Consider the following 20,591-nt stretch of genomic DNA (forward strand, 5'->3'; position numbering starts at 1 on the left):
CAAACTGAGCCTCGTCCAGGCAGGTGTTGGTCTCTAAGAAACTGGACAGATGTTTTGTCGCCAGTTTTTCCAAGATCTTAATTGGCAGAGGAAGCAATGAAATAGGCCTGTAATTTGCAGAGCAGGTTGGGTCCAGTGTGTCCTTTTTCAGAAGTGGCGATACCACTGCCAACTTCCAACACTCCGGGACTTGAGACGTACTGAGAGACTGGCAGCAGATGGAGTGAAGAGGGGGGAAAAGCTCTTCTTGAAACAGTTTCCAGTATTTACATGGCAGCGGGTCAAGGGGGGAACCCGACGTGATCCCGTTCACCACAGTGCAAAAATCCTCAAAGGATGGGAGGGGGAAACTGTTCAACCGAGCCTTCCTAGCATCCGACTCCAACAGGATCCGGGGGTGGTTCCTCTTGCCAGGTTAGACGTAGCATGAGGGGTCACCGAAGATGGAGACCCTAAATTGCTCAGAATCAGGCTGATCTTGTCCTCAAAGGCCTTTGCCAAAGAGTCACAGAGCAGTTGGGAAGCAGGTATGTCATTGGAGGCACATTCGGGGCGGGATAAATCCCTAAAAATCTTAAACAGGGCCTGAGATTTATTTGCTGCTGTCAGTAGAGTTTCCTCCAGGAAAATGGCTTTGGCGCATTTAATCTGGATTTTATAGGCCAATAGTGCCTGCTTAAAGAGAACCTTATCAGATTCAAGATACTGTCTCCTCCAGGCACGTTCCGCGCATCTGCACTGGAGTTTCAACTGGAGAAGCTCTTTAGTAAACCAAGGCATAGCCGGTCTAGCCCTGTCTCTAATTTTCCGCAGCGGGATCAGTTCATCTAATGATTTGGAAATTTTCTGACTGAGGATTACATAACTCTCCTCCGCGCTGTTTCCCAGGGAAAAGCCATCAGCTAACAGGTTTGGCAGGCTCGGCTGTTTCAGGAGCCGCGACCATTGCCTGCCCAGCTTTGAGGTGGCCCCTGTCCTGTCAATTTCCAAGGAGTTAGATGGTACTGACAGAGAGAAGTGGACAAGGGAGTGGTCAGTCCAGCATTGGGGGATGATGTTCTGTACCAACACCCGACTAGCATCTGCCAGAATCAGATCCAGAACAGGACCCTTTGAGTGAGTCGGGGAGAGTATCAGCTGCTGCAGATGAATATTGCAACATGACTGGACCAGCTCTTTATAAGCTGAATCCATCGACCCTCCTGGCCACAGAAAGCTAGTGTGAGAGTTGGAGAGCTCGTAAATCAGATCTACCAACTCAGGTATGGCCGGTAAGGCTTTAGCTGGGGGTCTATAGCAAAGCAGCCCGGAATAAAGGACCCCTTGTCCCTTTAAGGAGAAACCCATTGTTTCACATCCAGGGATTTCTCTTGTCTCTAGTTGGGAAATGTCCAAGCTTTCTCTGTAGATAAGGCCTATACCCCCACCCCTGTTCTTTACTCGAGGCTTGTGTCTGATTGTATAGCCCGGAGGGCAGGCGAGACCCAGTTCTACCGTGCTATCTGGTCTGGTCCATGTCTCTGTCATGCAGAGCATGTCTAAGTTATGTGACTCTATAAGTAATCCAATTTCATCGTGATGTTTACAAAGGGATCTAACGTTAAGCAGCCCACAGGACAAGCTCTCTAGACGAGTAGCGGTGGTGTGAGACTGACAGCTCTGTATGGAATGAGGGTCCATGATTATGAGCTCGTCTCTTGAATAGACAATAGGGGTTGAAAGCAGAGAGGCAGCATTCCCGGCGCCCGGCGCAACCTGTGCGATAACGGGCGCAGACGGGCTTACCTCTGGCGCACCTCCGGTGCGCCTACGTTGCGCCCACTGCGCGCCAACGCTGCGCGCTTGGAGTGTGTCCATCTTTTATACCGTAGAACGCGGAAGTCCAGTGAAGGCAAGCCGCTGGCCCCTCCACCAAGATGGCGCCTTAACTGTTTCGCCTCCTGGAACCCCCACCCAATATGGCAGCAAAAATACAGCGCTAAGCTGCCCCAGCCCACCCTGAAAGTCCCTCTGTCCCGTAAATGTGGGTGAAACAACGAGTAAAATGCAGGTTAGCACTATCAGAGATGCCCAGTATTTCTAGTAAGGCTGAATAACCGAAGGCGTCTGCATCCAATGTTCACGCAGCGCAGCGCGATAGAGTGAGTGCCACAGCAAAGTTACACTAATAGAATTGTTTTTAAGAACATACAAGTACAAGTCAAAGTAAAAGAATAAAACAGCGCGGTCGCGCAGGTCAGCAAGTCTACCTTTCTCGCGGCAAGTTCCTTCTACTGTAGCCTCCACCTACGATCGCGGAAGTCCCGTGAGGGCAAGCTGCTGGCCCCTCCACCAAGATGGCGCCTAAACTGTGTCGCCTCCTGGAACCCCCACCCAATATGGCGGCGAAAATACGGCGCTAAGCAGCCCCAGCCCACCCTGAACGTCCCTCGGTCCTGCAAATGCGGGTGAAACAACGATTAAAATGCCGGTAAGCACTATCAGAGATGCCCAGTATTTCTAGTAAGGCTGAATAACCGAGTGCCTCAGCAAAGTTACACTAATAGAATTGTTTTTAAGAACATACAAGTACAAGTCAAAGTAAAAGAATAAAACAGCGCGGTCTCGCAGGTCAGCAAGTCTCATCATCCATGGGTGAGGAGCGAAAAAAGATGACCTCAGATTTCTCAGGGTTGCATTTAAGCTGGTTCAACCTCAGCCAGGAAAAAACCTTTGAAAGACATAGGTTGATTGTTTCACCTTCAAAGTCTGCTTCCTTGTCACAGTGGAACGGAAGCAGCGTGTCATCTGCGTAAGAGATCACTTTAGCGCTTCACTCTTCTGCCAGAGAAGCCAGGGGAGACATGTAAAGGTTGTAAAGAGTGGGACTCAGTATCGAACCCAGAGGAACTCCCACCTTCAGGGCGGGTAGAAGCAGCGAAAGGGGGAGTCCAAACTTCATGGAGTCTATCCTCCAGGAAGGAGGAGAACCAATTCAGAACTGTGCCGCCTAGATCACAGTCCTGTAACCTATTCAGGAGTCTATCATGCAGCACGGTATCGAAAGCTGCAGAGAGATCCAACCTGGATGGGATGGACGGCCACAGGCCCATGAACGAACTAAGTCCAGCCTAGCACAACCCCAGAAGCAGACAAGAGCAGGAGCGATGAGGGAGGAAGGGCCAGAGGTCAAAAACCAGGAGTAGAAGGCAACACAGCGCTGAACATGAGCACCAGAGGCTTGACAAAAGGGCACAGACAGAGGCTCGGGGAGATGAAGGGAACTTTCCAGAACAACAGAACGACCGAGGCACCCACCAGACACGAACCTGGGACCACAACAACAAAGCCGGCCACCACAGCCACAAGCCGCAACCACTCCCCAAAGGAGGTACCAGTGACCCTATAACAGAAAATTAGGACCACAGGAGTGAACCGTGCAGCACACGATCATAGAAGAAGAAAGGCTGAGTGGATCCACTGAGATGCAAACAGTCTATGATGCTGAAAACAGAACACAATTGGGTGAAACAGCCCAACAAACATCCAAACCGGGCAGCCAAGGATAAGCAACCAAATCAACCCTGGCACAACCCACGCCGGGAACAGGCACCAACAGGGCGGCAAGTAAACATTTCTTTGTACAGGCAGTTCAACTCCTGGAGCCCAACAGCGGAGGAGGAAACACAAAGCAAAACTGCTACGTGGTACTCACCGGGAGGGGTGGCAGGCAGTTCCGAACAAGGCCCCCACCTCCACCTCCTCAGTCAGCCCAAGGCGAACTGTAGCAACCACACCAGGGCAGCAGTAGGCAGGATACAAGGCTAGAGGCACCAACAACACAGCCTGGAGGAATCGCCCAGCGAGCGTGGTGCATCATCCACCCAGCCAGGCCTCAGGAAGACGTGCCTTCCAACCCGGACTAGACCGGGAGGCCGGCGCACCAGGTGCAAAGGGTTGGCCAGCAGGCACCACAACTAGTCAGCCGAAAAATCATGCTTCCCAGCAAGCCAGGCAGGCCTAGAGGCTGAACAGCACACACCTCATCCAGAACAGCCAGGCAGCCAGAAGGGGTACCGTAGACAGTTGCCACTGAAGCCCAGCAGGAGCAGCACTAGCACCTCGTCCCATTCCTGCCAATAGACAGAAACAAATAACAGGCAGAATGTTGGGTAAGTACTACTTATGTACTCACTTGGGGTTAGGGTCCCAGCATTTCTCTGTTCTTTTTTCCTGTCGGGAGATGATTATCCCCACTTTGTCATGAATGGGACGAGGACAGGGAGGACCTGGGGGTAATGACGATTTACATACATTCTGCCATATCTTCACAGGTACTTGGAAATCTAACTTTGACCCAAAATATAAAAGCTCATTGGGATAATGTCAAAAATACTTTCCATCTGCATATTATTATACACCTTTTATTGTCGACATTTCATAATCGCAATTATGTTTACTGCTTAAATATCAAAATAAAAGTAAACCAGTGTAAAGCTCATACTTACTCCTTTTCAATGACAACTCGCGTAACTTCAGCCGATGTCAGGCCATGCGCACCATGTGGTCATCAAGCACATGACCAAAACACTTCCAACAATGGTTGCACTACACTACAGCATTTGTACAATCAAAAACACCTAAGAGTGCATGTGCTACCAGACTGCTCATGCGCTTCGGCAGCTCATTAGAGGTATTAAGCGCTAAATAAATGCAAATATATTACACAAATGAATATGGGAATTGCTATGCCATACACAACTATACAAGCGTGTTGATTGCTGCTGAATGGGCTGAAGGAGATTTATATGTGTGCAGGGATGATGAAATCAAACGAGTGGCTTTTCCCTTCAATTGCATTTTATCACCATTTTCATGCCCAGACACAGTCACTGTTGAATTCATATTCCACAGTTAGTTCAATAAAAAGTAGTATTTTAACTTCTCTCTTCCTAAGACATTTTGAATTAGTTTGTTTCAAATGTTTAACAGGTGGAAATAAGTTTTTGGGCAATGAATTTAGCAAGCCATTTCTTTCTTTTTTTTTTTTTTTTTTGAACAAGACAGTAGGAAGACATTGGTACATTAAACTCTTCATAATTAGACAAAAATTTCAAAACAATATACAAGAGACGACCCTAGAATATGCAATACCACAGCGAAAAGTGCAAAAACTGCAATAGTGTACGGCTAAATGTACCGATATTAAAGTGCTAGTACAAGATAGTGCAAGGAAAACAGACTGATATAATACATCGAAATTCCTATTGTAATTTATACAAAAGAAAACAGCCAATATAACGCAACAAGGATATCGCTGCCATTCTTAAAATGCTAATACAAAAATTTGCAAAGTTGGCTAATATAAAAACAACTGATAAAAGAAAAAAACATCAAGATTACTATACGGTTCATAAAGTGCTAATGCTATAAAATGCAAGAACCGCCGGTTTTAGAGCAGCAAAAATATTATTGCAGTTCTTAAAGTGATAATGCAGTATCGTGCGACATAGGCTAATATAAAAAGAAAACTGATAGCATCAAGATTACTATACGATTCATAAAGTGCTAGTGCAATAAAGTGCAAAAGGCGCCGATTTAAAGCAGCAAAAATATTATTGCAATTTTTCAAGTGCTAATGCAGTATCGTGCACAATTGGCTAGTATATACGATAAAGTGTACAAACTGCCGATATAATACAGCAAGTATATACTACAAATTTTTAAAGTGCCAATGCAAAAACGTGTAAAAATTGACTAAAATAAAGCAATAGTAAAGCATCAGCTTCCTTTTATCGATTCCAGCTTCTCAAAATATTTCCAATTCCTTTCAAATCTTGCAATCGCTCCCACCCTACCTGCATAAGCTCTCTCAAAATTACATGTTCTTCTCATTTTATTAAACCATTTTAATTGAGATGGGATCACCGCAGACTTCCAATTTTGTAAGATCAAGGGCCGTGCTACAACAGTGGCAATAAAAATAAATACTTCTTCTGATTTATTGAACCTATTCTTTTCTTTACAGATACCAAAAAGGGCCACCTCTGCTTCTGGTAGTAGTATTTTCCCAATTGCCAGCTCCATATCTGCGAAAATCCCTTTCCAGAAAGACTCTAGCTTTGGGCAGGAGAATAAAATATGATACCAACCTCCCTGACCCCTAGTTTTGCATCTAAAACATTTATTCTCACATTCAGGGAATATTCTCTGCAAAGCCTCCGGGGTATAGTACGCCAGCCAGCGAGAAAGAAAGGACATTCGCTTATAATTAGCTGCCCGGAGTGCTTTGTTACCTAAATAACATACTACTTCCCAGTCTTTTTCTGAAAAACGCACTGTGACGTGAGGCTTATTCTAAATGATTAACAATTACAGGAGATGATCCAGAAAGGAGTAGCTTTTCATACCAGAATCCTATTCCCATATGTTTCTCCCCATATAGAGCTGTTAACAAAACATTGGGTGTAGTATCTAAACCCCCTATCTCTTTTCTTATAAAATAAACCAGTTGTAGGTATTCAAAGAACATAAGCCGCCTAGGATATGCTCTATCTATAACCATTTGCCAACTAATTATCGTTTTTTGGATAAGTAGGTGTCTTATTTCGCAAAATCCGGCAGATTCCCATTCTATCAGTTGATTCATTGAGACCCATTTTAACGCATTCTAGCAATTTCAGATAAATAAACCCGTCTGAACCGTGTTTTTTATGTAAAAGCCGTAATCTTGATGAGTACCCTATCAATGTCTTGTATCTTGTTTTCTTAGGAAGCTTTGCAGTGTTTTTAAAAGAAAAAAATTTGAGAGCCTGATTCTTCTAGCATTCTATCTAAAAAACAATTGTCTCTTGTCTGTCTAATCCTTAATAATCCTGCCACTATATCGAAAAAAGGCTGCTTCATAGTATGTCTTAAAATGAGGAAGAGCCAGCCCACCTTGGTTTACGGAAAGTTGTACCACCGAGAGCTTAACTCTTGAGGCCTTTTTATTCCAAATAAATCTTCTCATCATGGATTCGAGTTCATTAAAAAAAGCCATATTGACTTTAATTGGGATATTACTAAACAAGAATAAAAGCAAAGGTAGTACATTCATCTTTATCAATGCCACTCTACCAATCAACGACAAGGGCAATAGGTCCTATTGTTCAAACAGGCTCTTTATTTTGTTCTTCTTTTTTTTTTAATTCAGCCAAAAAAGTTCTTGATAGACTCTGGTCCCAAAAATCCCTAAGTATCTTATTGGGCCCCGTTTTTCTGCTTGAGACTGAAGATCTAGCGGAAGAAAATCTAGATTAGAATTTAAAAAAAAGAACTTCCGTTTTTTTCTCATTGATCTTATACCCCCTGATCTTCTCATATTCCTTAAGCTCTTTCATGAGATATAAAATATTTTCTTTTTCGGGAGCCAAGTACAGGACAATATTGTCTGCAAACAGTTTTAACTTTGATATTGCAGCAATGGGGGGAAATATTGCATCATTGTTCCTTATTTTTACAACCAAAGGTTGGATAAAAAAGGTAAAAAGCAGGGGAGATAAAGGGCAGCCTTGCCTAGTACCGCGTTTTATTTTAATCTTCCCTGCTTGCCTAGCATTGACTATCACCTGAGCTGATGCCCCTTCATACATTTTCTGTAACATACAAATAATTGGGGCAGGGAATCCAAAATAATCCAAAGAAGAAAATAACGCTGACCAGTTAACTAAATAAAATGATTTCTCTACATCAATCATTAAGATGCATGCAGGAGTTGAATGAATATTAAAATAGTCTAGCTCCTGTATCAAATATTCTGTATTAGCTGCCATATAACGACCGGCTATAAAACCCGTCTGGTCTTGATGAATTACCTCCTAGGCTGCCAACACAAATCTTTGAGCCCAGATTTTCATAAGAATCTTATAGTCCGAGTTTAAAAGACTAATTGGTCTGTAGGAATTTACATCCTCTGGATTCTTATCTTTCTTGACGAAGCTAATAATTGTGGACTCTTTAAACTCAGAAGGAACCTTACCGCCTACTCTAATATAATTAAATAAATTTTTCAAGGGATCTTCTAGTTCATTTAAAAAAACCTTATAAAATTCGATCGGGAACACGTCTATACCTGAGGCTTTTGCTCCCGCTGTTGCTTTTATGCTATTTTGAATTTCCAGGGAACTTATTTCGCAACCTATTTGATTGCTCCTAGAATCGGAGATTTTGTGATGAGCGGGACAGAACTCGAAGTGGTACCCCTTCATTGCTGCCTTTTCTATTCTCCCGCAGCGGTTTCTTCATTCACCCGCATTCCATCCATGAACTTCCCCTCTCGGCTCCGGACTTCCAAGCATCAATCTGCGAACGCCATTACGGAGGCGGGGTCGTAGGTCACGAGTCACGGGAGACTACGCAGAGGCGTGGAACTCTGCAGCCTCCATCTGCCGTCACCTTTAGCAAGTCATTTCTATAGGGAGTCTTTGGGTGGATGCGTTGTGTGTGTTCGGCTTTCTTGTGGTTGCAAGCTCAGTTTTTCACGGTTTCGTTTTTCCCTTGCTTGCCAAACAGAGGCTTTTTAGCGCTGCATCTAAATTTGGAGAACATGAAAATGTTCACAGTATGCGACTACAACTTGAACTTTATTCAGTTTAATGCCTATGGTAGTTTCGTTTTTCTTTTCCTCTTCTCAATGTGAAAAAGTCATCAAACCTACTTAAACCTGAATCATTATTAGTAAGCCTTTCTAGTTATTTTCCTGGGGTAGAGGGAACCTCTCCAAAGATTGGGTGTTATGATGTATATCCTGAGATCTCTACTGTGTCGTAACAACATTTGAACATCATGGAGCACAGTTATAAATGTTTTACTTTGCCCTTGTGCCAGCCAAGGGTATGCACCTGCAACGCAAAACCTAAGTGAGATTTGTCAAGCCATGCAAGGTCACCTTGCGTTGCCCTGCATAGCTTGATACATCTGTAGTAACGCAAGGCAGCGCAAATCGCTGCCTTGTCTTACTCTGCGAAAGGGAGGTCATGACAGGGGTGAGGCCCACACATCCACCTATGGATTCTGGCTCATTCCATAGATTTACCATTAGTAGTAGAGATGGGAATGCGTCAAAATGCTACGCCGCCCAGGTGAGGTGTAACAAGAAGCAATATCTTTATTTCTCCTCATGTTTCCTCTTGCAGCACACATGCAAGGAGGAAAGCACCTCAGAGGATTGTTTTGTGCAGAAAGGCAAACCCTTCATGCACAAACAATCCTGCCTACTGCACAGGCGCTCTTGCAACATGACTCAAGGTGCCTGCTTTGGTACTAGGCAGTTAAAAGTGCACCAGCTCAAGGAAGTGACAAATGCACTGTACAATGATAAATATTGCAGATTGCTGCCCTTTCTCTTTCACTCAGGGCAGAACACCACAGCACAGCACAGTGAGGTGGCTTGCTCTGTTGTGCTACATGGAAGATTGATAAATGTGCCCCTATTTCTTTAATTATGGCAGTGAAAACTATGAATCTAATGAAAATACTGGATCCTGGCCCACATGTAAAAATACAATTTCTAGTATATATGTATTTGACTGAATGTTCGTCATATGCGTAAATAATCAGTATTCACTAATGTAACTCATCCACGCATGGTTCTGTTCTGCTGGGAATTTCAGATGGCCAGAGGCTGAGATGAATGCGGACAGATATTCAAGGTAATAACATTTGTTGTTAAAAGTCACCTTCACGTTTGTTGTTGTACCATTTTCATCATCATGTTCATGTAGAATGCATATCTGAATATTTGACATGTGACTGTGTATTCCAACACCAACTGATCGGGAGGGCGTTCACTTACCTGAGACAAAACTGTACAAGAGAGGATCTTACTAGGGCAGGGTGGTCACCTCTTTTTCTTTTGGAAATACATGTGTCTGCTTCCCCTTTGCTATTGCGGCAGATGGGACAAAAACAGCAGAAGGAAGCTAGTAGGCTGAAATCAAGATTTTTAAGAAGAAAAAGACAAAAGGGGAGATGGTATGTACACTTAAGGACTAGCATGTTATCAAGAAGTACAGTGAAAGCAACAAGTTCAGTGTGCAAGAAAAGCTACATCGCCAGGAAAGGGAGACAAGCAGAAAGAGGGTAACAAATACAAAATGGCGGAAAGCAACATTGAGAAGTGATGAATCAGTTCCGTAGGATAAACAGTCTAAAAGAAGTGCTTTAGAAGTTAGTAATGGAAGATGGAGATGTGTCACTTATACAAACATGAGTCAGCAACCCGGCTTCATTCTGTGAAGTATGTGATTTTATCTCACTATTTGACTGAAGTTAAAAAATGTGACACTTTTTGAAAAGACAAGTGCGTGATAAGATTATAAAAACTTAGGTTACAAATGTTCAAGCAATTTTCACAAAAAATGATGTCATGATGCATAATCAAGAGGCTTGTTTGGTGACTTCTGTGAACCAGTAGCCTAAACAGCTGACAACTATCACTTTTAAAATGTTTATTTATTCTTACAGAAAACGTTGTACATTTCTGTGCACTAATTGCTTTAGAATTTGAGTTTTTTTGTTGAATCCTTGGATTCCAAGGGTACAAATTAACTTGATAATTCCTTTTGCATTACTGTGACAATAGCTTTCATCAGCCATTTCGAACTGTAAAAATAAGCAGCTGGCTAGTACACTCAGAAGCCGATAACACATTGGTGTTGCCATTCTAAGGAGGATCTAAAAAATGCACTGAGGAGAGGGGACTTTCTGGAGACCTGTAGAGAGCTAATATTTGTTTCATATGACTTTTCTGCGGTAGAAACACTGCAAATGACAGTGTTTATTATTACCTAGTTCAATGGCATTCATTTTTTTTGACCGGAGGGATGGAAGCTTTGGTTGGCCTTGCTGAAAGTCTAATTTTTGAACTGCACATCACCTTCTGTTATTAGCAAACTGAGTCTCTTTTTTTCGACTTGGTAATAGTTATCTCAATTACTAAAAAAGGAACTAAGATTAAGAAGAAATTTAGATTTTTCAAAGTTTTGAACACAATACCCAGGTGATATGGGAAGGTCGTACTTTACTTCTATGTAGATTGCCGGATGATTTATACAAGAATGCGAGGGATTCAGTAATTGTACACTCAATAATCTGGTGGTTGATCATTATTTTTTACCAATGCTGATTATTACGTAATATGTATTATTGTTGAAGTACGAAGCTCCTTCAGTACCTCCAGAAATGTTTAGCTGATGGCATTGTTTCAACTCATACTTTGATTTGGAAATCGTTCTGTCGCTAGCTACAAGAATGATTCCAAGCATATGCTCGTAGTTCTCAGGCCAACTAGCTAACCATTGGATGGGTGTCAGAAAGATCAAAATAAAAATATCTTACAGATAGTTTCCAGTGATTGGTGCTTGAGAGTTCTTGGTCTCTCTTATGATCCTATATCATTCGCTATGAAGCTGGTAGCTCTAATGGACTTTGATGATCCTTGGTGGAATGATCTCTAACATTATTTTCATTTTAATGCTCTCAAGCAATTGTTCTATCTACTGATCTTCCTACACTGAATCGAAATTGTTCTAGCATTGCCCAGCACCCGGATGAATGACTTCATTAGTGTGTGTCTTTGCCTATCACAACATTTCATTTATTTTCTTCAGCCAGACACATGCTGTGTAGGGGCCATTTGCCTTTGGACCAGCACTCCCTCCAGTGGCTGCAGGTGGCCAGTAAATTGAGCTTTATGACAGGACACACAAAGCATTCAACAAAACAAATGATGTTTTGTAGAAATAAGACAACATTTCTGACCGCAGGATAAAGCAGCATATTTAAAAATACTTCACATTGAGAAAATCAGTTCATGGATATAACAAAGTGGTATGGCTATCTGGTGGGATAATTTAGTCAAGGCTCACAAGAAATACAATGCCTCCAGGATTGGTGGCAGTAGAAAGAAATGAATTAGCTTTAATTAGCTTGAAGTCCCTAAGTGTGGCCACAGATACACATACATATATAAACTTTAGTTCTTTGGAAAGTGGGGAAGATTGTCAAAGGGAGAGGAATCTTTTTTGAATACCTCCAAACTGAGCATGCAAGAAGCAGCACGCTAGCATTTTTGTTTAAAACTACTTTTCATATGTTAACATACATTGTGCATATTGTGACAAAGGTTAGAACACTTTATGTAAAAATTAGTTTAATGTTTATGTCACAAATATTTACATACTGTGTAAAGACATTGTATATATCATTTGCACAAGGGTTTATGTGCACCCTGCGAATCCACGTGACAATGACTAGTTCATACAGTATTTAAAACCCCATTTCTTTAGCTTCCAATAAACATTTGCGTGCTGCATTAATTTTTTTTTAACAGAGGGTAAATACAGCTATGTCCATTCACTGTTTTTCTGTCCTTTAATTTGCACGTGCAAAAGGAGTTTCATGGACAACGCTTCTTTTGTGCTCGGAAGAGTCACATTGAAATGTCTTTGTCCAAGGACAGACAGTTGAACCTTGACCCAATTCCAGTAAGAGTCAGTGCATGCTCCAAATATAAACGTCTAACCACTCACAAATGTTTCAGGAAAGAAAATCTTCCCAGAATGCTCTTCAGTGTTCAGTTTATATATGAAGTTGATCTGGCATTTATGAAGGGCTGATCTGGTGGAACACCTTGTGGATTGGATTCCCTCCAGACAGTCATTGAAGCACCTATGGCTCATGCAGAGATGTGTAGGGGCACCCTTGGGCGTAAAATGGTGGGGATACCAAGTTTGAACTGGCTCTCAGGGCAGCCACGTTGGGAATATCCCTTAGAATCGGAGGCAACATGCACTGTGCCCATAAAAAAAAAAACTGTTTCTTTCACAAACATAATAAAAATTGCAGTGGGGACATAGATGCACATTTTCTATGAACTTACACCCTTGAATGCATGCCCAGAATTTTGGTAATACGATTCTGGGCCTCAATCCATGCCACTTCAAGGAAGTGTTCTTTCTTATTAAATGTTCCACAATAAGACATAGACCAAAGTGAAGTTGATATCCATTGAATGGGAAACAACCCCTGCAAATGAGTGAAGTGTATATGTTAATGTACTTGAGCAATATGCACAAAAGTGTAACCATAAAGGATAGGAGCCCCAAGATATTTTCTATACTTACTTCTAAAGTGTGTTACAGGAGCACACATAGTGCAAACCCAGGTTTTCACTTCAATGTGCACATTGTGAAACACTGCCCAAGTCTAAATAAAGTACTGCAGAACTAGAAACTGAGAGGCAGATAGTCTCTTAGTGGAAATGAGGGAAAGGGCACTGCATACAATCTCATTTTTAATGGCCTTATTACAATCACAGTGGTCCACAGGACCACCGTACTGGCAGTAGCGATCCGACCACTGCCACCACTGCAGGACTGCCAGCTGCATTGTGAGTGTGGCAGTCGGACCACCAAAGGACCTCCATGTCCAACGGGATCCATGTGGTGGAACAGTGGTCAGGAGCAGTAATATGCAGGCAGTGCAGCTGCAGTGCAGCTGCAGCGCTGCGGAGCTCATTATGAGTTGCCTGTTCACCACCTATTTCATGGCAGTGAGCCCACCATGAAAAGGGTGGCAGAGAGTTAACTAAGGGGGCCCTAACAAGGCCCCCTGCTGCTCCTGGGCCTGAGTGTGCTTAAAGGGAGGCATATGTTATGTACCCCTCGAATTGCATCCCCTTTCCTGCACGGTATTGCATGAACAACATGGGTCATGCCACACCGTGTAGGAGCATGCAGTCAGCACTCTCACGACAGTGTTCTGCATGCTAGGCTCTCCTATGAGCCTAATATACCACTGCCGTGAGACCACCGCAGCACCGCCTGCCTGAACTGGATTCAACTCTGAAGCCGCGGGTGGGCGTACCACCAACTATGTGGTCCTCCTGCAGAGGGAGAAGTGGCGGTGCCTCAGGAGGGCAGCCAAAGTCATAATAGGCCCAAAGTGTTGATTGTATTGTTTCTAATGTATGTTTTTATTTATTTTTAATAGCATAAATAATTACTAATTCACACGGGTCATATTATATTTCTTTTTTTTCCCTCACAACTTTGTGTCTTGTTTTGAGATAAACAAGACTCACATTATAGCTGTGACATGTCTGAAAACATATAGCCAGGTACAATCATCACCATAAAAGCATGCAGTCCAGTACACATGCATTGTTGACCCCTCAGCTACGATTCCTCATCTCACAGAATGTGTAAGGACGTGTGCAGGGCCGGACTGGGAACCAAAACTGGCCCGGCAAAGTGCTCGTCCTGCCCCCGGGGGGAGGTCTGAGCTCTTTGCAGGGGGCCGGTTTTCGGCCGATTTTGTTGCAGGGTCGATTTTGCAGCTATGCTGCATACACGGCCCTGTAACAAAAACTGCCACCAGGGGCCCAAAACCGGCCCCTACACTTGCGGTGCACCGGGGGATTGCCCGGTGCCCGCAACGGCCAGTCCGGCCCTGGATGTGTGAGTGACTATTCCGAATGTGTAACAGGTGGCGTCTCAATCTTTGCTTTGTAAGAAGACATATCACAAATCCCTGATGCTCTCATTGTCAGCTGTATCCCCCGTGCATTCTGTGGCCTTTTTGTGTAAGCGGTAAAAGGGTGCCATATTGCATTAACTTTTGAGACCCTGTCACGAACAATGACAGTGACTTTTACCATGGCATAAATTAACCACACCTTCCCCACCACATGTTGAGGGAGGGTGCCTGGGTTTATTTCCACATCTAGGCCACATTCAAATGCTTGGCTAGAAGGAGGTAAGAGAACAGCCTCACTTGAGTAGTCATTATAAAGTCATTATGGAGTATAGCCGGCCTTCACCTGGGTCCCATAGAGGGATCATTAATAGGATGTAGAGCAATGAAACATTGGTAATGAAGCATATCCTGAGGAGAACTTCATTCCAAAATGCTTGGATCTGTGGGCAGGTCCACCTGACATATAGAAAGGTACCTCTACCCCTGCACCTCTTCCAACACAACTTTGAACGCCCAAACATCCTGTGTAGCTGCACAGGGATGCTGTACCTGTGTGACAGTATTTTTTAGGCATTCTCCTTTGTAGCGGAGGCAAATAGATGACTTGTAAGCCCTCTGCCTTATAGCCCCCCATGACTCATCATAAATGTCAGTGTCCAGTTCCCTCTCCCACATGCATGTTTTTAGTGGGGGTGAGAGCGAGAATATAGCGGCATAGCCATGAGATACCATTATGGCGAATGCTATTAGTGTATATGGATTCAATGGTTGATTTCTCTCTTTGCAGGGCTCTACAAGCCTGGTCTCCCCTCACCCAATGTAGTGCCTGGGTGTGCCTATATACATCACATTGAGTTAGTGTGTGTTCTACTAGGAGGTTCCGGGCAGTCTAAAGATCATCATTTTTGTAAAAATCCTTCAGAGAAGGTTACTGGCCATGGTGTCAAGACGAACTGGTGTCTGAAAAGCCTGTGAGAAGTTTGATTTTTTAGCTAGAGGTGTGAGGGAGTAAGGGTAGGCTGAGAATGCCTTCTCCTAACGGTTTGCAAATGGACCAAGAGAGGTTGGGTATCAGTGGCAGGGCCCATCCGAGCTGCTGCTGGCAGCCACAAAAGCCCGCCCAGGGGATCTTGTTCTACCAGCACCCATGGCTTACCCTCGGCGGCGTGACTCCAATCAAGGGAAGGACCGATCTGAACAGCTAGCATGTATGTGATTACATCAGGAAAACCCAAACCGCCTTTTGCAGGGGAATACAATAAGGACAAATTTGACACCCTTGGAGATTTAGCAAATTTAGCATTTTGTTTTGAATCAGTGTTTGGGTTGATTTAGGGATGGCTAGGGGGAGAATCTGGAGGGCATGTAGGAGCTGGGGCATGAAATTCACTTTGAGGCTATTTATCATCCCAGCCAAGAAGAAGCGTAAAGTGGAATCCCAGCATTGTGTCAGTAACTATCTCCGACATAAAAAAAAACAACCTTTGTTAGGGATCGATCGATAGGGAAGCATAGGTTTTATAAAAGGAGACAGGAAACCATTTGGGCCCGGAGTCTGGTGGGATGGGAGATTGTTAATGACAGCCAAGACTTCGCCCGGAATGATATCTTCCTCCAACAATCACAACTCAGCTTCTCTTCCAGGGACACATAGTCACAGAGGAATCCTTTTTAGAGTTTAAGGTGTGGCCTGATAGAGAGCCATATATAAGTTCTGGAAAATGGCGAGGATTTCCTCTGTCTCCTGAAGCAACTAGTCTTCCTCATCTCTGACCTCTTTGATATAGTCCTGTGTCACTCACAAGCGCAGTTTGTAGGCCAAGAGTCTGTCTGCCTTTTCCCACACTCATATTAAGTTTGATTGACATGAAGTAATTGCTTAGCTGCCTCCTTCATCAATATCTGTTCTAGTTCTCTCTCCTTCACTTTGCAGCCAAAGTCACTGAGAAGATCGTCAAATACCAGCTCACAAACTTCCTATAATCCAACTCAATCCTCAACACTTCCCCGTGCCGGATTCCGCAACAACCACAGCACGGAGACCACCCTGCTAGCCACCACAGATGACATCCCCACCCTCCTCGACCAAGGCCACATGGCTGCCCTCATCCTACTAGACCTCTCAGCAGCATTCGGCAACGTCTCCCACCACACACTAACCACCTGACTCCACGATGCTGGCATACAGGGAACTGCCCAAGACTGGATCCGCTCCTTCCTCACTGGCCGAACTCAAAGAATCAGACTCCTGCCCTTCCTCTCTGAACCCACAGAGATCAGCTGCGAAGTACCCCAAGGGTACTCACTCAGCCCCACGCTCTTCACCATCAGCTACCATTGTCCGAAAACACAGACTTAGCATATTGTCCTACACCTACAACACCCAGCTCATCCTCTCCCTTACCAAGGAACCTGACATCTCACGCCTACAAAAATCCCTCCACAACACCGGACCCCAATACTTCAATGAAAGAATCCCCTTCTACACACCCAAAAGAAACCTCCGCTCCGCTGGCCTTGCCTTGTCCGAAATCCCATGCATCTACAGAGCCAGAATGGGAGGAAGAGCCTTCTCCTACATCGGAGCCAAGACCTGGAACAAACTCCCCCTCAGCATCAAACAAACCTCCACACTGCAAGCCTTCAGGAAGAGCCTTATGACCTGGCTCTTTGTATGAGATGGAGCTGCTCGCAACCCCCCTTGATTGAGCTCTCCCGGAAGCTTGCAGAGATCTCTTATAGTTCTAATAGAGCCCCTTTCTTGTATTGTGCCTCAACCTGGGATTTTGGGTTTTTTAATTCTTGCTTACAGATTTTGGCTACTCACTGAAATGCTGTTATGTGGAGATACGTTTCCCTCTCAAAAATGCTTTCGCTGCGTCCCAAAGAGTTGCAGGGGACATCTCCCCATTGTCGTTTTCAGTGAAAGAGTTCTATGGTATCTTCAATATTGTCTTCCAGGGTTGGATCTCGGACCCCCACCTCATTCACTACCCGCAGCCTCCGGAACAGTGCCTGCGGGTCCGTGGGCTTTACAACAGCTACACATGGGCGCGATCAGAGAGGACCTTGATATTTATTTTAGAATCTATGAGCCTGGGTAGCCAGAACTGAGAGACCAGGAAACAGTCTAAGTGTAAATAGGTTTTGTGGACTTTAGAGTAGAATGTATAGTCCTGTTCCCCTGGGGTAGTGGTTATGACAAGCATCAACTAATGCCAGATCTTGCAGTCCATGGAGTAAGGCAGTAGGGGCAGTAGGGGGATGGAGCTTGCCATCTCAAGAGTGAGAGCAATCTAGCTTTGGTTCTAGGGAGTACTGAGGTCGGCGACGACCACTATATCCGTCATTACAAAGTCTGAGATCCTCTGGAATAAGTCAAAGTAAAACTCCTCGAGTTCCACATTCATCCCCTAAACAGATATTATAGTTGTGTGAGTAGAGCCTAGTTTTCCCCGAATTCCCACCTGTCTCCCCCCTTGGTCCCTGTATGTGCTGTCAAATTTGAAGGAGAGGTCCCTGTGGAGGTCGATTGCCACACCTCTAGACTTACTGGTTGATGAGGAGTGAAACTGTGTTGGATACCAATAAAAAAGCTGGGATTTGGTGTCAGCCGAGGCAGCAATGCTGAGTTGCGGTGGGGGCATAGATACTTGCTTTTAGAAAACTAAGTGATTAAAAATAAATTGGTTTTTAACTTTTTACTGGGCACATTGACTCTGACTTTACCTTCTTTTTGCACTTGGCACTAGACCCGGCATTGTCCATCTGTTAGCGCGGACATGCCTGTTTCCTGGGTCAGCACTCTAGTTTTTTTTTCCTCTTTCTGCCTATTTAAACATTGTGCTGGCGTGGGTGCTTAGCATACGTGATAATGAGGCATCAATGCTGAGTTGCGGTGGGTGCATAGATGCTTGCTTTTAGAAAACGAAGTGATCAAAAATAATTGGTTTTTAATTTTTCACTGAGGACATTGACTCTGACTTTACCTTCCTTTGCTTTTCAGGCACTAGACCCGGTGTTGTCCATCTGTTAGCGTGGACACGCCTGTTTCCTGGGTCAGCGCACTTTTTTTTTTTTCCTCTTTCTGCCTATTTAAACGTTGTGCTGGCATGGGTGCTTAGCATACGTGATAACGAGGCATCAATGCTGAGTTTCGGTGGGGACATAGATACTTGCTTTTTGAAAACGAAGTGATAAAAAATAATCGTTTTTTAACTTTTTACTGGGGACATTGACTCTGACTTTACCTTCCTTTTGCACTTGGCACTTTCAGGCAATAGACCCGGCGTTGTCCGTCTGTTAGCGCTGACACACTTGTTTCCTGGGTCAGCACTCTAGTTTTTATTCCCCTCTTTCTGCCTATTAAAACGCTGGGATGGCGTTGACGCGCAGCTGGCGCTCCAAAGACAAGCCCGTCTGCACCCGTCTCAGCGCCAGCCATGCTGCTCGTAACACAGGGACTCACTGTTATTCGAGTGAGACCCTGCGGAAGATTGGTGAAACTATGAGTTATGAGGTAGGAGTATTGAGGGAACTAGTAGCCTGAATGCTGATATTCGTAGGAGGGATGCTCTGAGCTGGGGACTATTGAATGTCCGCTCCCTCCCTAATAAATAAAACGAATTTCGTTGCAGGCACTGCATCGCATTTGGGGATGCAGTGCACTCAACCAAATTTGTTTTATTTATTTAAATGTTTACTTACCTGGGAAGCTCTGTAATCCATACATTACTACCCCCCACCCTGCCCCTCCCCCTTCCAACGTCACGGCCTTGCATGTACTCCCACTGCCGGCCGCGGCTGGCTAAAGTGGAGACAGAGGCTTTAAACCCCAGCGATATTGGATCTTATGAGTCTGAAACTGTCTGATTTCTCTGAACTCTCTCTGGTGGGGCAGCGTCTAGGCATAGATGTCTTGAAACAGTGATATATTGTCCACTCTGAACACTATTGGTTCTTCCTGCCTAGCTGCCTGAAAGATCCTCTCCATCATGTGAAAATAATGAACTCAAGTGTGAGTATCCGGGGAGAGATTCTTATGTTACTGGAAGGCTGAGTACAGCCAGTGAGTGCGATCGAGGAGGACCCGCTAACTATTGGGCAGTTGTAGTATGTGGGAAAAGAGTGCCTGTACATGGGCCTCCAGGACCACCTGGGGAACTGTGGTTGCGATGCCTCCGATCGACATACTATTCCTCCTTGAGTGATTTTCAAGGTCATCAAGCTTGTTGTGTAGCATTGCCTTATCTCATTCTAGTCTTTCTATGTGGGCTGTGTGATCCACATTGTCCTGGGTATGGTCCACCACTGTAGATTTGAGCTGTGCCAGGTGGGAGTCTGCTTGATATAGGTATTGGTCTAGATCAGTTAGGTGCCTGGTAAAGTCCCGCCAAAGTGAAGTAATATCTTTGTGAAATTCAAAGAGTTGTGGGGATGTCTTCCTTGGTCGTAGGAGCCTAGGGTCAGAGCTCCCCTTGAATCACCAGATGTGGGCTGGGAGCTCGCTCCCTGGGAGCCAGAGGCTCAGGTTTTTCAACATGTCTCTGATGGAAGAAGAGCGGGGGGCTTTCACCCTGTTGGATGCCATTGTACAAGGGACAAGCAGGTCGCAGTTCCCACAACACCCACTCCTGACTAGAGCTGTGATGCACACCTCCCTCAGGGGCCCTGAATTTAATACCTCTCCTCAGGGTGTATGTCAGTGCAAGCCTTCTAATTGGAGCTACAAGTCCTGCAGACCCCAGTCCCAATCTCCATGCCTTCCATGGTTCCCAAATGGGATCAACCAGTGTCCTCCCCCCTGCATTATGCATACCACCAGGCAGGGAAGTCCCCATGGTGTCCGAGGTCATGCCACACCGCAGTGGCCTCCCTGGGGTTTCTGTATTCCACTGGTATTGCTCTCTTGTGTGCCTTATGCCTAGGAGATGCTGTAGAGTCCCACCCTCAGGTCGGGACCCAACAATGCTCACAGGGCCCGTTATCTGCTTCCGGGCAGTGTCGATTCCCTGGGCGGGCTCTCTGCCTAATCCAGATCCGGACACTTTTTTGCCCTCAGGGGGTCGTGTGGTGTGAGCCTGCTGATGACC

The 20,591-nt window shown here is 44.7% G+C and overlaps 1 protein-coding gene across 4 annotated transcripts in view; it reads left to right on the forward strand.

Annotated features, from left to right (window-relative positions):
* Window positions 1-20,591, forward strand: part of ABCC9 (ATP binding cassette subfamily C member 9) — a 915,119-nt gene that overhangs the window by 228,161 nt on the left and 666,367 nt on the right. For 2 of the 4 annotated variants that reach the window (XM_086920444.1, XM_086920437.1), the window contains exon 16: window positions 9,633-9,671. The exons of the other annotated variants lie outside the window; for them this stretch is intronic. In XM_086920444.1, coding sequence (XP_086776570.1) covers window positions 9,633-9,671 — 39 coding nt within the window. The remainder of the gene's footprint in view (window positions 1-9,632; window positions 9,672-20,591) is intronic. 4 annotated transcript variants of the gene reach the window in all.

The sequence above is a fragment of the Lissotriton vulgaris genome, chromosome 1_1, assembly GCF_964263255.1.
Source record: "Lissotriton vulgaris chromosome 1_1, aLisVul1.2, whole genome shotgun sequence".
Classification (NCBI taxonomy): Eukaryota; Metazoa; Chordata; class Amphibia; order Caudata; family Salamandridae; genus Lissotriton; species Lissotriton vulgaris.